The sequence below is a fragment of the Convolutriloba macropyga genome, chromosome 13 (assembly GCF_964194025.1).
Source record: "Convolutriloba macropyga chromosome 13, txConMacr16.3, whole genome shotgun sequence".
In the NCBI taxonomy this organism is placed as follows: Eukaryota; Metazoa; Xenacoelomorpha; order Acoela; family Convolutidae; genus Convolutriloba; species Convolutriloba macropyga.
In genome coordinates, this window is record NC_134480.1 from 10,253,611 (window position 1) to 10,269,616 (window position 16,006).

Here is a 16,006-nt window from a genome sequence, read left to right on the forward strand (position 1 = left end):
AACTGAAACACACGATTGTATACGATGAGTATATTGACAAGTTTGATCATCTCGATTTTGTTATGAGCATTGAAGCCAATGATTACTGTATATAGTAAGATCATTGAAGAAATCAGAGAAAGAGAAGCTAGATGAAGAACTTAAACTGGACGATAAAATACCTCTGAATTAATGAAGTAACAATTGGGTGAAGTATAATACATAGAGGATCTATAGGGAACCCCCTCCCCCCACCTTAGTTGGTATATATTATTTGAGCCCCCCACCCCCCCACCCCCCCCCCCCCACCCCCGCGGTGCACGTGCTATTTTTTGCACAGTAACGTGCTTATAGCAACACACAATTTGTAATTGGGGGCAAAGAACATTGGGTGGGGGGGGGGGGGGGGACGAAACAGAATAGATCAAATATGTAAAAGGTATGTCTATTCTTCCAAAGTCCCCTCCCTCCACTAACATTAACGTCACCCTATTGAAAGTGTTTCTTCCGAATAATGTGCTCGAAAAACAGAATTTGTAAGTGGGGTGGTGAAAAGGTTGAACTACAGAATAGATCCAAATACAAATCATTTTGAACGCAGAATGTTAAAATTAAATAAACAAAATTTGTTATCAACCAAAATTAAGTTTCTTGCTCTTCTATATTCATCTAATTTTTCAGCGTATGCTTCTTTTTGATAGAGTGAGCTAGCTCAACATAAAATGAAAGCAGAAACAAAACTGATTTTCTTTAAAAACCAGCTTTTTTGTTATTAAAATGGCCTGAAACAGCTGACAACATTCTACAAACTCGGCAGAAACTTTTCCAGGCAAGAATAAATAACAGGCATGGAGCAGATATCAGCAATATCGATACCCAGGAATAATTAGTGATTTCCTTATTTTCTATTTAATTATATTGTAATGATTTTTATCAATTGATAGATATAATTTTATAACGCAAGTTAATAAAAAGCATTCTTATAACTTATAAGACTTTGGCAAAATTGGTTTATGTTGTAAAACTTTTTCATTAGTTTAATTTAAAAATTTTCTTACAATATAAAAAAATTTTTGCGAAAATCTGTGTTTGGACGAGGTTTCTAATTTAACTCTGCTGCAAGAAAGGGAAGAATTACGTTCCTCACAACAAAACAAAAGTTGCATTTTCCTTAATACTAACAGCATTTTCAGTATTAATCCCAAAAGTTTACAAAATTATAGACCCAGCTGGATCAACTCTTTTTTTTGCTCATAATTTTTCTGTTATTCTCCAACGTTACTCGATTGAAAATATACTGCGTTCATTGTCTCAAGAATGACGATACCACAGAAAAGATCAGGGTTTTGTCAATTCTGAGAAAGTGAGGAAACACCGACACTTTGTACCACAACTTAAAACCAAAAGTTCTTGGGTCGCTTGGGCTGCTCATACTCCAAAAATCATTTTGAAATCTTGACATACTTGTTTTTTTCGATAATCATCAATCAGTTAGCAGAATCAGTGGCAGTTAGTAAATTTTATCAAGATGCTTGGATTTAAACTGGGATGTTATAAACGCGTCCTGGCCTCATATCTTTTCACGGCTATTATTTATCTTTGTTACTTTTTTAGTTCAAGTTAGCACATGACTTTTCGATTGGTTTCCATATTTGACCACATTTTTGTTTAGTCTATATAATTGAAGGTGTTTTTAAAATGTATGCAATCAATTGCTGTCATTGCTTGAAATTAGGTCACAAGAGTGCCTCTATAATGTATTTGTTTAATTTCATACCTCAATTGGAGAAAGAGAATAATTGAAGTATGTCAGAGTTTACCAAACTGTCAAATACCTTCAAAGACACACACCTTCACAAATTTAATTATTAAACAGTTAAGAGTTAACTAAATAACTCCAGTAATCCATTTATTCCAACCACGAGATTATCATAAGACATTTTCTATGTCTCCGAACATTTTAACTCATATTTGGTTAAACTGACGCTGTTGCAATATTTTGTTTAGATTCATTTCGAGTTATATAAAGTCAGAAGTTTGGTTACCAACCGCGCCATTAATAATTTATAACCAAATTTATAACCAAGTAACTAACCTGTAATGACAATAATGAAGCTAGTTTGGGCAATTTTGTTGCTGTTTGTGTTTTGTGGGATATCATCCAATGCTGTTCCGACTGATTCCGTCACCATTAATAAGGCCCTCGATGGGACCCTACTCAAGTACTTGGAGGGATTAGCTGACTCCATTCCTAAAGGTTAGTCGAAAATCCCCCCCCCCCCCCACACACACAAACACACACACACACACACACACACACACACACACACACACACACACACACCATTACAAGCATCTACAATTATCGACATGAACTTCTTTCTAATAAAGTTGCCAAGACTTATAGACGAATTTCTCATGGACTTAAAGGATTACTTATAGGTAAACCTTTTTATGTTGTATCCATTTTTACAATGTAATAACAATTAAAGAAAGTGAAAACCGCAGCTTCAAAAGTGACTGAAGTTACTCCAAAATCCAAAATTCGGTGCTGGTGGGCACCTGTAATGTTGGAAAAAATAGTATGTCCCAGCAAAAAGAAACCTGATCAGAAAATATCTGAATATTTTAAGTTCAATATTTAAATATTCCACGAGACAATCATCAAAAAGTCATGGACAAAAAGGTGAATTAAAACGCCTTTGGACGTTAACAGTTCCTGGTAGTTAAAATCAACAGGATGTTTATATTCCAAATCCGACTGTTATCATGCAAGCATATTCATATGATCAAATCAAAATTGTCCTGCAAGATTACCGCATTTTTGCCAGACCTCCTAAAGAACAACCATTCAAATTGCATTATCGATTTTATTTTCACTTCAGTTTGCGGGATTATAACTTCTTCACTAACTTTGATACCCTGGTCAACAGCTTCAAACACCCCCCGGTTGAGTTCGCGTTCGAAATTGCCTCTGGTCAGACCGTCTCAGAGAATTGTAACCTCTGGTCCGACCGTCCCAGACCAAAATGACCTCTGATCAGACAAGTATCAGACCATTGTTCAGACGAGTTCCACGCCATTGTCCAGACTAAAGCGTGCTCGAAACGTTGTCCCAGATCATAATATGCATGCATGATCTCTGATGATTAGAACATGTAGCCAGCATTGACAAAATCATTTTTCGATACATCATTCAAGTCTTTCGGGCTAAAACCTTCATCGTCAGCAAAGAGATTTAGCAAAGAGTTTCTGTTAATTACATAAAGACAGGTCTCATAGGTCCTCTAACGCGGCATTATTTTTTCTTCATTTATTGGTTTGTTTAACGAGAAGTAAATTTTTGAAATCTTGAAATCTCTTCCTTTTTGCTAGATAATTATGTGAAAAAAGTGGATGAGTGAGAGTCGAAACATTATGCGCGTTACATTACCAAGTCTCTTGTTGAACATATATCGGATTTTTCTGCCAAACCAGGTCCCAAAGAGCCCGGTTGAGAGAAGGAGGAGGGGAACACACCCAAAACATACTGGAAAATCTCAAGAAGTTGTTAGTTAGTTCAAGTGTTGATTTTTTCCGACAGTACTTCCCCTATTTTAGTTCTCGAAACGTCCTCTAATCAGACAATTGTGCGTACGAAAACCGCCTCTGATCAGACTAAAGTGCGTTAGAAACGTCCTCTGATCAGACTAAAGTGCATTAGAAAATCCATCACGCTGTTAATTACAATTTATGTCTAAGATCATGTCTAAATATTCGCTCGATAAAAAATGGTAGCAAGTTTAAAATCATGAGCGTACCACTCATCGTCCACCTAAAGTCTATGATTGCGTGAGCCCCGTTTTGATAGAAAAGAGGTTGATCAAAGTTGGGGGAAAAGATAAACATTTCCTGTGTTTCATGTTGCACATTATCATATCGTAATTACGATCATAGTCAATTTTGTGGCGAAATTGATCACGCTGACACTCTTTCCGTTTCAGACGAAAAGAACGATGAAACGTCTGATCGAATTGAGCAACTTCGAGAGGCGCTGAAAGAGATAGCCTTCTTTGGACTGGAAAAGCATGAAAAGGAAATGGAAAAGGGGAGGACGTTGTCGAGAGACGAGGACAGTAAGAGGAATGTGAGTGAATTGATAACTTCCAAAGGATACTCCTGTGAGGAACACACCGCCCAAACTGTAGATGGGTACCTGCTCAGTATACAAAGAGTTGGTTAGTTATAATTTGTTATTATTTATCACTGCTGATAAGAGAGATAACCGGGTCGAGGTGTCAACGCTAAAAATCGCTAAAAATGCCAGATTTGCGGTTAAAAGATATAAGAATTGCGATTTTTAGCGTTGAACGCGGTGAATGCGGTAGAAAAAAAAGAATTGACCGCTAAGAAATGCGAATCTTACAAAAATTCACCGCTTTCACCGCCCTCATCGCTAAAAAATGCGGGTGCTTTGCGGTGAAAAATATTTTTCATCGCTATTCACCGCAGTTCTTACATTATTTTTTCGACAAAACCTTGACCCGGGTAGGTGAAAACAGTCACAAGTATGACACGTTCAGCGAGGTTGTCAAAAGAGCGCAAATTTTGGTTCAATCTGAATATCAACCAATAATGATGACTGGTACCTGTTTCAGGTCCGAACAGTACTACAAAAGCCAAGTTTGAGAAGAGTATTTTCAACAAGACAAAGCCAGTAGTTCTGTTGCAACATGGACTTTTGGACGCCAGTTCCACTTGGGTCATCAACCAAGCAGACAACTCTCTAGGGTTCATGTTAGCAGATGCTGGGTTTGATGTCTGGATGTCAAACAGCCGGGGAAACACGTAAGTCCCCGCTTGAGATCAGTAATAAATGTGGTAATACTATGAATAGTATACGACTAAAAAATATCAGAACAGTTATTAACAACTAAGTCTGGTCATTGTGTCCAACTAAGCTAACACTAACTATAACCAGAAACCAATCATGAATTAAGAAAAACTCCATTTTAAAAAATAAATGTGGTTCTTCATAATCGATACCAGGCAGAATTAGGACAACAGCGGCCTAATTCTGTTCGTATTTTTAATTAATTTTTGGTGACTCTGGTCACTTTTTTGCTTTGAAACTTTTGCGCTGTGCCATTATAGCAGGCAAGGTTGTTCAAGTTTTGGTCGACCTGGAGCTATGGTTAAGTGAGATCCAAGTCGAGGTTTTTATTTTTCCTCGTTTATGAAGGAGACAGTTTTTGATAGCATACAGGGGGTATGTTTTCATTCCAACATACACAGGCGATGATTTTGTAACGAGCAATATAGACACACCTAGTTCTTACGTTCCAGCAAAGATTTGACCCACAGACGAGCCAAATTCTACCGTTTAGACGCTCCAAATCTGTAATATATAAGAGCCATGTTCTGCAACATACAGTACAAAACAGCTTCAACCTTAGCGAGCTAACATCTGCATCATCGACTTTTTGATTTTTTTGCAAGATAAGCCTCCACCATACAAACGAGAGTTACAAAACAAATACCAGGTTGCTACGGTGCTATAATAAGGTAATATAGAAATCCAGTCGAGTTTAGGCAATTTATTATTATTTCATGAGCTCTCTTGACTGTTCGAGACCACAAGAAAAAATGTTGCTCGAGCTCATCGATGATTGCCGCTTGAATTTCTCACCGTATTCAACAACTATCACGCCACTTAATTGATCCAAAGATTAACAAACTTCCTTTTTATAAATTTTTACTGTAATCCAACTTTTTACACACTCTAAAAAAGTTCAGCTATTTTTACTTGACAAAACACTTGAACTTACCTGAAAAGTTTAGACAGAATTGTCTCACGTTAACCATACCTGAACACACCTGAAAATACCTAAAATTTACTTGAAAATTTTAGGTCTCACTGCCTGAACTTCTACCTGAACTTATTTGAAATTTGCCTGAAAAATAACTGAATTGTTAAGACATTTTGTGCAGTTCAGGTAAGTTTACCTAAATTTTACCTGAATTTTCTTGCAAAAACTGCCTGAATTTTCAGCTAAAATCCAGGTTACCATATCTGCAGGTATTTTTTTCAGGTAAATTTCAGGTAAGTGCAGGCCAAAAATCTGAGAGGGTTTGTTTGAGCAAGAAAAACACTAGGGCTTAAGAGTGGGAAATTTTTATATAAAATTAACCGTAACTTTGGGAAACCTAAACACAATGCTGGACATCGCTGGATAAATGTGTTTTTATCTCACCCGGAATATATAGTTTTTTGTTTTAGTTTAGTTTTTTAAAGTTGTTTTTGTTTCCTTGCTGAATGCAATAAAAAAATTTTTCAGGTGACTAGACTTGAACTCGTTCAGGTATAGGTTTACCAGAACTACAGTTCAGATGTGTTTCAGTTGTCTTTTTACCTGAATTTCAGCTGAATATCCGATTACCTGAACATGGTTCAGGTAAATTTACCTGGACTTTTTTTAGTGTGCACGCTCAATTGTCCACGCTCAAATAGTAGTACGATCCCATCTGGCAAAGAATTTTCTGTTCTTTCTCTGAAAATTTTCAAAATCTGACGTACGTTTGGTCAATTTGATTCCATTGTACTAATTTTGTCGAAAAATGTTAATAAGAGGTTCTAAAACTGTAGCTACGAATCTCTACAGATCATTCATTCAACAGGATTTGCAGTAAGAACAGTTATTTTTTATGAAATTCGTTTTTTTCTCGATGTAGCGATTTTCTCGACTTCTAATTGCAGGAATCGAAATTCCGAGGACGTGTGAGTTATCAAACTGCTACACACCTCATCAGTCACCAGCTTAAGCTCCGGAAAATCAGCGAAAAAAAAAACATTTTCTTACAGATCTCAGCATAATTTTGAAATACGTGATCTCTTCGCTAATTTGATGAAGAAAGTTGGCCCCGACGTCGAAATTGAACCACATTTGCAGCCTCTCGACAACGGGAATTTCACAAACTCTGCCTGCACGGAAGATCAGACAAGACTCGACATCTCCACCAAAAGTATCTGGGCAGTCGTTTTGAGCGCTCCTTTTATGATGTAAGGATCTTCAACCCCTATGCTCCCACAAACAGAATTAAATACACCAAAGATGCATATTTACTACATGAAAATTTAAAACGCTCTAAAAATCAGGACAGAATTGTGGACATTGAACTTGGATTCTTTTCACAGTTGATATTTGCCACCACAGTTGGAGCCAGTCCCATGACACACAAACTCATCAGATGCATTGCTTCCCTCATAGCCCAAAAATCAAATTAACGATACTTAGAAGTAATTAATTTTATCAGTACCCGCGTCAGCTTTAGTCCTTTAAAGAGCCCTATTTTACGCATTCGTGGATGTAGAGGTCAAAAGTTCAAAACTCCAGATGACATCAGCATGGAAACTTCTACCATAGGAGTCAAATCCTAATTATCTCAAAATTTTCATTCATTGCAACCATATGTTGTTGTTTTTGTTGTTGTGACTTTTCGGCATCAAGCCGAGGGGTTGCTCCCATAGAAGTTTTGGACTTGATTCCACTATTTCCGGCAACCGGAGCAATCACAGAAAAGGGTCCATGTACACACTCCTCTTTAGTTCAAGTTCAACATCAGACGGTCCCACATGAATGACATAATACGTCTTTTGAGTCCCAAAGGCTGGGAAAAATCTATCTCTTCAGGCAGATTGTTGGCAAACAATCTAATGACACACAATATATATGACCTCTAATGGCACACAATTTTCGCATTCACTGCCAAAACGACCTCTAAATGACCTCACGTTGAACTCCAAGGACTGAAGCCAAACATCATGTTCTAAAACCATATCATAGATAAATAATTTTATGGCTGGTGCTGCTGCGCGCACCTTAAAACCCTGTTCATTTGCTTTCGCTCTTCGCCTCAATCGTGTCGCATTAATTGCCATTCAGTTTGCTCTTTCTGTTTCGTTCATGTTATTTTGAAATTTGGTAGCCATTATAACATTTATAATTCAAGTCTTTTTCCCACATTTTTTGTTCAATGCAGAGGAAACATACCTCAAAATCTGCGAGTAGATGTTCAAATCATTTTTTCAACGAGAAATTTAAGAACCTGCTTTACAATCTTTTTACAGAAATCTGAAGTCTTATGTGGTATATAAGATTACTTTAACGGATGCAACTCATTGTAGATTGGCTAAACCTGCTGACATGTCACCACTACAATTTCAGAAAATCACAAGTAAAGACTTAATTCTTCCCTTTAAGATAAGGTTTAAGAAAACACACATGTACGACTTATGCACGACAAAATGTACAATAACACTTGACAAAATGTGAACACGAACAGTTCATATCATAGTAATTTGAAGGTCTGGATTTCAGGTAATTGATGAGGGAACTTTTCAGAGTCCGGTGGGACTACAAGAAGTCCAGTGGGACAACACCTCGTTGATTATTCTGGTACAGCGCATAGTATTGAATGTAGTAGTAGTAGTAGTAGTAGGAGAGTCTTTAGGGTCGGAGCCCTCGGGTGTGGAGCCCTTCAGTTTTCGTTTGGCACGAGTTTTTTCATTGGATTGCAGATTCCACAGTTGCATAGAAGTCTCCAGGTGCAGCTGTCGAGTTCGTTGTAGCTTCTGTGGAAATAGTTTTGGTACATCTCTGTCAGAAGTTTCTTCGTCATTGGCTTCTCCGTTGTCCTACTGATGATGTTGAATAGCTTTGTGGCTCTGAAGAAAAAATTTTCGTCTGATTTATGTAGTCGGTGTTTGGGGAGTTCAAATTCCTGCTTTTGTCTTGTTTCGTTTTCTTTTCGCTTTGGCAGTTTGTCTTCGGGGACGTAGTAATTGCCTTCTAGGATTGAGAGGAGATAGAGGACATCGTGCATTTCCATGTACATGGAGAGTGGGAGTATTTTCAGCGTTTCGAGTCTTTGATGGTATTCGTCGTTTCCACCGCATATCCACTTTGTTGCCTTTTGCTGGATCTTCTCGATTGATTTCATGTCAGTCTTCGAAGGGTACCAGACTTGGGAGGCGTAAGTGAGTACGGGCACTACGTATCCTATGTAAGCGTTCAGTTTCGTTTCCATTGAGGTTCTGCTCGAAACATTTCGTTTGAGTGTGTAGAAAGCTTTCCACGCTTTGGTTGTTCTAAGTTGGCAGTTTGCGCTCCAAGAGAGATTTCGAGACATTACGACTCCGAGATCTTTTTGGGTGGCAACGGTTTCAAGACCTGCTTCGTCACGCTGGGCTAGATCCCCTCTGATGAGGAGAGTTTTACTTTTGCTAACATTTAGGTCCATATGGTTTGCTTTGCTCCATTTCTGTATTTCCCCGAGAGTGGTCTCGCATTCGTGTTCACCGTGGGTAATTGCTTTGAAATCATCCGCGTATCCGAAGGCCGGGATGTCTGAGATTTCTTCGGGGAGATCGTCAATGTAGATGATGAACATCAGAGGCCCCAAAATTGATCCCTGAGGTACTCCGCTGGTTACATTTCTGGTCTTTGATTTGCTTGTTCCAATTTTGACGCGTTGCGTTCGGTTTGTGAGATAGCTTTCGAGTAGTTGGAGTAGCTTTCCTCCGAGGCCAATGTTCTCGAGCTTCTGGATGAGTCTTTTGTGCGCTACTTTGTCAAAGGCTTTTCTGAAGTCAACATACAGAGTTCGAATGTCATTGCATTTTTTCGATTCAAGTTGCTGGTATAGTTCGTCTGTGAAGAGGATGAGTTGAAGTACTGCTGATCGTTTCTTTCTGAAACCGTGTTGGGAGTCAGAGAGGGTTCTTTCTATTGGTGGGTAAAGCCGTTCGAAGATGACTTTCTCGAAGACTTTTGAGACGTTCTTCAATAGACTTATTGGTCGATACTGTGTGATGTCTGCTTTGTCGTTTTCTTTGTAGATCGGGGTGATCTCACTTGTTTTCCAGCTCTCTGGGAATTTTCCTTTATTAAGGCAGGTTTGGAAGATAAGTTTGAGAGATTTTGCCAAAGCTGGGGCGTTTTTTAAGATTATATTTCCGATGTTGTCTGGGCCGCACGCTTTGTTTGCCTGGAGGCCCAACAGTTGTCTTTCGATTTCTTCTTCAGAAATTCTGAGGTAGTTGAGTCTCTGTTTTGGGTAGACTGAGGGTTCGTTGATTTTACCATCTTTGGTGAAAACGTCGGAGAAGAAGTCGTTGAAGAGATTGCACTTTTCACTATCGGTTGTGGCTGTTTTCTTTGTTTCTTGTCCATTTTGCACAACATTGTAGTACATTTCATCAGGGAAGTGTTTTGATTTGCGTAGGGATTTCAGGTATTTCCGTAGATCAGACATTCGGCGGCTTTTGAAGAGTTTGTCTTCGTAGACTGCCTGATCTGTCAGGATTTGCTCATTGAGGAGTTTTTCGCGTCGTTTTATCTTTATCAGGAGGTTGAGGGTCGGTGCTCTCTCGTATTTTCTTTTCATCGTTCCGAGGATCTTGAGTTCGTGTGATGCGGCAGAGGAAATCCATGGGGGAAGGTTTGCTCGGTGCTGGGTGACACGGGGGATTAGTATCTCAATTATCTTTTCGATCCATAGGTACCATTGGTCAACAAGTTCATCGACGTTGCTGAAGCAGTAGGGTGAAAAGGGATGGTCTCTGATGTGGCTGTTAAATTCTTTCCAGTCCACCTTGTGATATGCATTCACTTTGGGGGCTGGTTTCGTAGCTGATATGTCGATGGAAATGGTTGTCCGGAATGCTTGATGGTCGGAGCATCTCTTTCCGTTGATTGAGTATTCCCGTGTTAGGTTTTTGTCGACTTCGGCAAGTTCAATGCTGTCAGGAGATTGGGTGAGGCATACATCCAGTGATTGATTTCGTTTGCAAGGCAGAACTTGCTGAAGTTGGTGGGTTTCAAAGTTGTTGAGAAGCGAAAGTTCGTAGTCATCATCTGAGAGCATGCTGTTCCAATCAGCTCCAGGGAGGTTGAGATCGCCGCTGACAATTAAGGTGTAACTATCCCGTTGTTTCATCTGTTTTTCGATTTCTTCCAGGGTTTCGTGGATTTGACTGGCTGGTGCCCTGTAAGGGCTACTCCAACTACTTGATGCATACCGTGGGCTTGAAAAAATTATTGACAATCGAAGTGATCTACATCAAAAACTTTATCCGAAACTATATACGCGCGATAAGTACAGTAGGAATTAACATTAAATTATGAGTTCAAATGCAAAAATTTTGACATCTGACATTCAAAAAAAATTCTGGTGCAAGTAAATTTGGAGTTTCATCAACCCAAACAGTTGAAGGATATCACAGGATAGGACTGAGGGTAAAAACTCTTTTCCAGGAAATAAAAATAAAGTGCCCGGGATTTCCGGACTAAGGATTATTATTATTTGTGTATTAAATGTTTTAGATTTACTGTAAATATTTTCATAAATTCGATGTTAATTTAACTCCTTTCTAGAATTAGATAGATGTAGTCAATGACAAGTGTACATACTTTGTAAATCACTTCGTTCCATTTTGAATCAATTTTTTTTAAAAATTTAGATTAATTTTTAATTAACAATTCCTTTTACTCTGCACCTATTTTTATACTTTGAAGACCATACGAGCTCAAAGTGCTTTTTATTTAATTTATAATAATAACTTGTGATTTGATATTTTCAACGTTAGTGATTAGCCGAAAAGAAATGCCTTTAAGTATTATGCGTTTTCCTATAAAATTATTGAACATAAATTAACAGATTTTTTTTTAATTGCCCGAAACAAAATTTGTGGCAATTATGTTACTCCTGTCTTTTATAATGCATTGTTGCACTTGACCGAATTTTCATGTGAGGCTTTCAACTTCTCTTCCTCAAGATTAAATTCGGGACTAAAAACAGGAGAATCAATATCTGTTTTCTCTACAATGAATTGTAAGTTTTGCAAGAAATCTGCCAATTTAAGCAACTCTTCCTTCTACTTAAGACTTGAATTTTTCGATTTTTGCGTATTAGGAGATGCAAATTTACTTGACCACAATATAATTTCTAGTTTTTCAAAGGGAATTGTGAAGATAATGAAACTTTATCGAGTTTTTCTTCGTTTATCAATTTAATTTCAAATCGGTTCAATGGCAATTTTTTTCAGGTACAGCCACTCAAATGTCAATATTAAAGACAATCGTCGCAAATTCTGGGAATTCTCCTGGGATGAGATGGCCAAATATGATTTACCAGCGACAATCGACTACATCACAGGCGTAACTAATGCTTCACAAATATACTATGTTGGACATTCGCAAGGATCTCTCATAGCATTCACTGGATTCAGCTCTAATACAACCCTAGCATCTAAAATCAAACAGATATTTGCTCTTGCTCCAATATCTCATGCCGGACATGTTAAAGGTACGAGACCTCTCTTTTTGTGTTCAATATAATAAAAAGTTACGTCATCTTATTTTTTGCTGGACTATATTGTTGAAAGGACAATGACGTAACCAACAATGCATTCAATAAAAAATGCAAGTCCCAATAAAGTTCAAACTTTTGTCGGATTCTTATCGGATTATGTAAGTTCCTATTAACTTTGATGATATCCTTATCTTGTTTAGGTCCTATTAGGCTGGCGGTTCCATTCCATGGAGTGATCTACGACTTCCTCAATTTGATTGGCTACGAAGAGGTTCTCCCGAGCACTTCAATCACCCGGGCAGTTGGCAGAACTGTATGCAGCATCGCGCCTCTCTTCTGTGAATTAGTCACGTTCACTTTTGCTGGTATCGACTTCTATGCGTACAACAGGACACGATCGGATGTCTTCTATTCGCATTTTCCAGCTGGTTAGTCTGCGAATAACATTTTTGCATATCCTATAACACGGGGCATGTTTTCCTGGGCTATTATAATTGTGGTTTTCATCTTGCCAGTTCGGCTTTGGAATACGCGGAATTGAAAGCTTTGATTCAAAAGGTGAAATTAAGAAAATAGCCATGTTAAGATCCAGAGATGAGTTGTTTATTCGCTTCTCATATTGAATTTCGTCATTATTATTGGTCGAATTTGTCCACTGTGATTGTTCTATGAGCCATTTGAAGTTGCCAATTACTACTTGCTGCATGAAACAGTCTTTAGCAGGGATTTGAAATGGAGTTGAAATAATTGTCAATTAATTGATTGTAACCACAATTAGGTGTCAATAATTGGAGAAAATTAAAATTCTGCCAGGTTGGAAACCTGAAATTTGAGGAAAAACTTCCCTAATAGGGTCTTCTGTCGCAGATCTATGTAATTTGACAGACTTTGGTTGAAATAGTTCCCCTCTGTCATAGAAAAAAGTTGAATTCTACATATAATATAACCATCTGTATAAACATATAAATTACTCAACGCATGTAATGACTTTTGATGTTACTCGCTAAGGCTGATTTTGTTCAATTGTGTAAACACACGCAAATTTTCCCGCTTAAAATTCACTCGCTTTGTTTAGCTACTAATTTCTCTTGATTCAAAAGACATTCAATTCAATATTTAATTCAATCCTTTATTTACATAGTAAACAGCTATCGCGAACGTACATTATTCTGGTCCGCCGACAAAATGAGCCAAGCAGCGTCTACAGAGACAAGTTCCAGAAGGAGGCGTGCCAATTCACGACAGCTCAACAAGATCTTTGATGAATGGGATAGACTTAGCCAGCCATTTAACGAAGACGAGCTCAGATTGGCCCTCTCCGAAGCTACTGAATGCTTCAAAATTCAACAGCAACTAGACGAATCCTATTTGGAAACAGTGCAGGACGATCAGTACGATACAGAATTCGATCTGGTTCAAGACAAGCACACAGTAGTCCGCAAGAAACTATTTCAAATGGGAAAAGCCATAGACAAATTTGAGCTGGAAAAGGTGGACGAAAACGTGACTATGAATACGTCTTTCGGAGATGCAACACAGCACCAGCCGCATGTTGCAAAGCTACCACAGATACAGCTACCCAAATTCGATGGCAAATTCACTGACTGGATAGCCTTTATCGATCAATTCGATACAGCCGTGCACCTCAACACGAAATTGTCAAACAGCCAGCGACTTGTTTATCTGAAAAGTTGCTTATCAGGTCCCCCTGAAAAACTAATAAAAAGCCTATCATCAACTGACAGTAACTACGAGACTGCAAGAAATCTACTCGAGCAGCGATACAAAAACGATCGCATAATTCTACGCACATTGCAAGCTAGGGCTGTTGATTTCAAGCCTGTGAGAGGAGAAAGCAAGTACCAACTCCGTCTGCTACACAGTACTTTCAATGAAGTAACTCAGTCGATTCACTCACTTGGCCGACAAGTTGATAACGACATGTGGCACTATCTTCTTTTCACAAAATTGGATATCGACTCTCAGAAAGCATGGGAACTCAAAAATGAAGGCACTGAATGTCTCAAATTTGACGAACTGATGACCTTTCTTGACAACAGGGTAAGATCGATGGAAATGCTAAACGATCCCATTCCCCCCAAACAACTGCACGTCACTGGACGGGATGAGCGATCGAAGCAAGGCTTCAAACATCCGTGTGTCGTGACTCAATGCAAGGAATGCCATGCGCCGTGGGATTGCTCAAAATTCAAGGGCCTTTCAGCAAAAGATAAGCAGTCTGCCATAGCCGCCAGTAAGTCCTGTCAAAATTGCTTGAGATTCAATCACGAAAGTGACCAATGTTCGTCACAGTCTAGATGCAAAACATGCCAGGGTAAGCATCATACATTTTTACATGAGGCTTTCAATGCTACACCAGGCACACATGCTTGTAATTTGACTCAAAAATCTTCCCAAATGACTATTTTACCAACTGCTCGTGTTCAAGTAATTGGTAGAAACAAACAAGTACACAATCTAAGAGCATTGTTAGACACAGGAGCTCATATCAATGCAGTTACAGTAAAAGCCTGCAAGACACTGGGATTAGAACCAAAACCTTCCAATGAAAGAATCGTAGGGGTCAATCAGAAAGACTCAATGCCAGTTGACGGTTCTCTCAAACTTGAAATTATTCCCAAAACAGGGGAAAATATTACTCTCAACTGCGTAGTGCTGAAGACAATTACAGCCAGTGAAAATCCTAATCAGCCCCTTTCAGAGACTGACTACGCAGACTTGGTCAATTATAATTTGGCTGATGATCAATTTTGGCAACCAGGCGAAATAGACATACTACTCGGTATTTCTGCATACACACAGATAATAAAAGGACGAATACTGAAACAAGGTTCCTTATGCCTCACAGAAACTACGCTAGGCTGGACAGTTTCAGGATTAGCTAACCTAGAATCAGCAAACAAACCTGATGTAAAGTCGAATGCAATATGCCTCCTTGACAACGAAATCAAGTCCTTTGCCAAATTTTGGGAAATCGAAGATGTTCCAGCACTTCCTCCAGCCATGTTCACTCCCAAAGAATTGGTTTGCATTAATCACTATGACACGACAACAACATATGGCCAAAATGGAAGGCCTCAAGTTCGACTACCAATTGACCAACATGAAGCCATTTTTGATCCAGACAGTCAGGAATGGTTGCCCGACATTGGAGAATCATCTCGAAAAGCGCTCAGACAATTTTTGGTTAACGAAAACAAGCTTTCACGAAACGCAGATGCCCAAACTCAATACACAGAATTCTTTCAAGAGATGATTGAGACAGGACATTTAGAACCAGTGCCTGAAAGCGACCATAATCTGCCACCCGAGAAACACTTTGTGATGCCACATCACGCAGTATGGAAATCAAGCTCTACGACTACAAAATGCAGAGCAGTTTTCAACGCATCAGCAAAAACAACGAACGGAAGAAGTCTCAACGATTGTCTCCTGGTTGGTCCAAAACAGCAGCCCGACCTTTTTGAGATACTGATTCAATTTCGTCTCCATCGCATTGCTTTATCAGGTGATATCACAAAAATGTACCGCCAAATCGAACTAAACGAAAAGGACCGTAACTTTCATCAGATGTATTGGAGAAGTAGTCAAAAGCAACCAATAAAGAAGTACCGTATGAAACGAGTCATATACGGCGTTTCTTCTAGTTCATACC

General features: G+C 38.7%; 2 protein-coding genes across 2 annotated transcripts in view; both read left to right on the plus strand.

Annotated features, from left to right (window-relative positions):
- The window catches only part of LOC142351433 (cytochrome c1, heme protein, mitochondrial-like), a 344,310-nt gene that overhangs the window by 61,051 nt on the left and 267,253 nt on the right, over nt 1–16,006 (plus strand). The window lies entirely within an intron of this gene.
- Nucleotides 1,953–16,006, plus strand: part of LOC142352027 (lipase member J-like) — a 40,982-nt gene continuing 26,928 nt past the window's right edge. Inside the window, exons 1-5 of the mRNA XM_075404364.1 lie at nt 1,953–2,236; nt 3,963–4,196; nt 4,617–4,806; nt 12,065–12,324; nt 12,531–12,758. Coding sequence (XP_075260479.1) covers nt 2,080–2,236; nt 3,963–4,196; nt 4,617–4,806; nt 12,065–12,324; nt 12,531–12,758 — 1,069 coding nt within the window. The 5' untranslated portion in view covers nt 1,953–2,079. The remainder of the gene's footprint in view (nt 2,237–3,962; nt 4,197–4,616; nt 4,807–12,064; nt 12,325–12,530; nt 12,759–16,006) is intronic.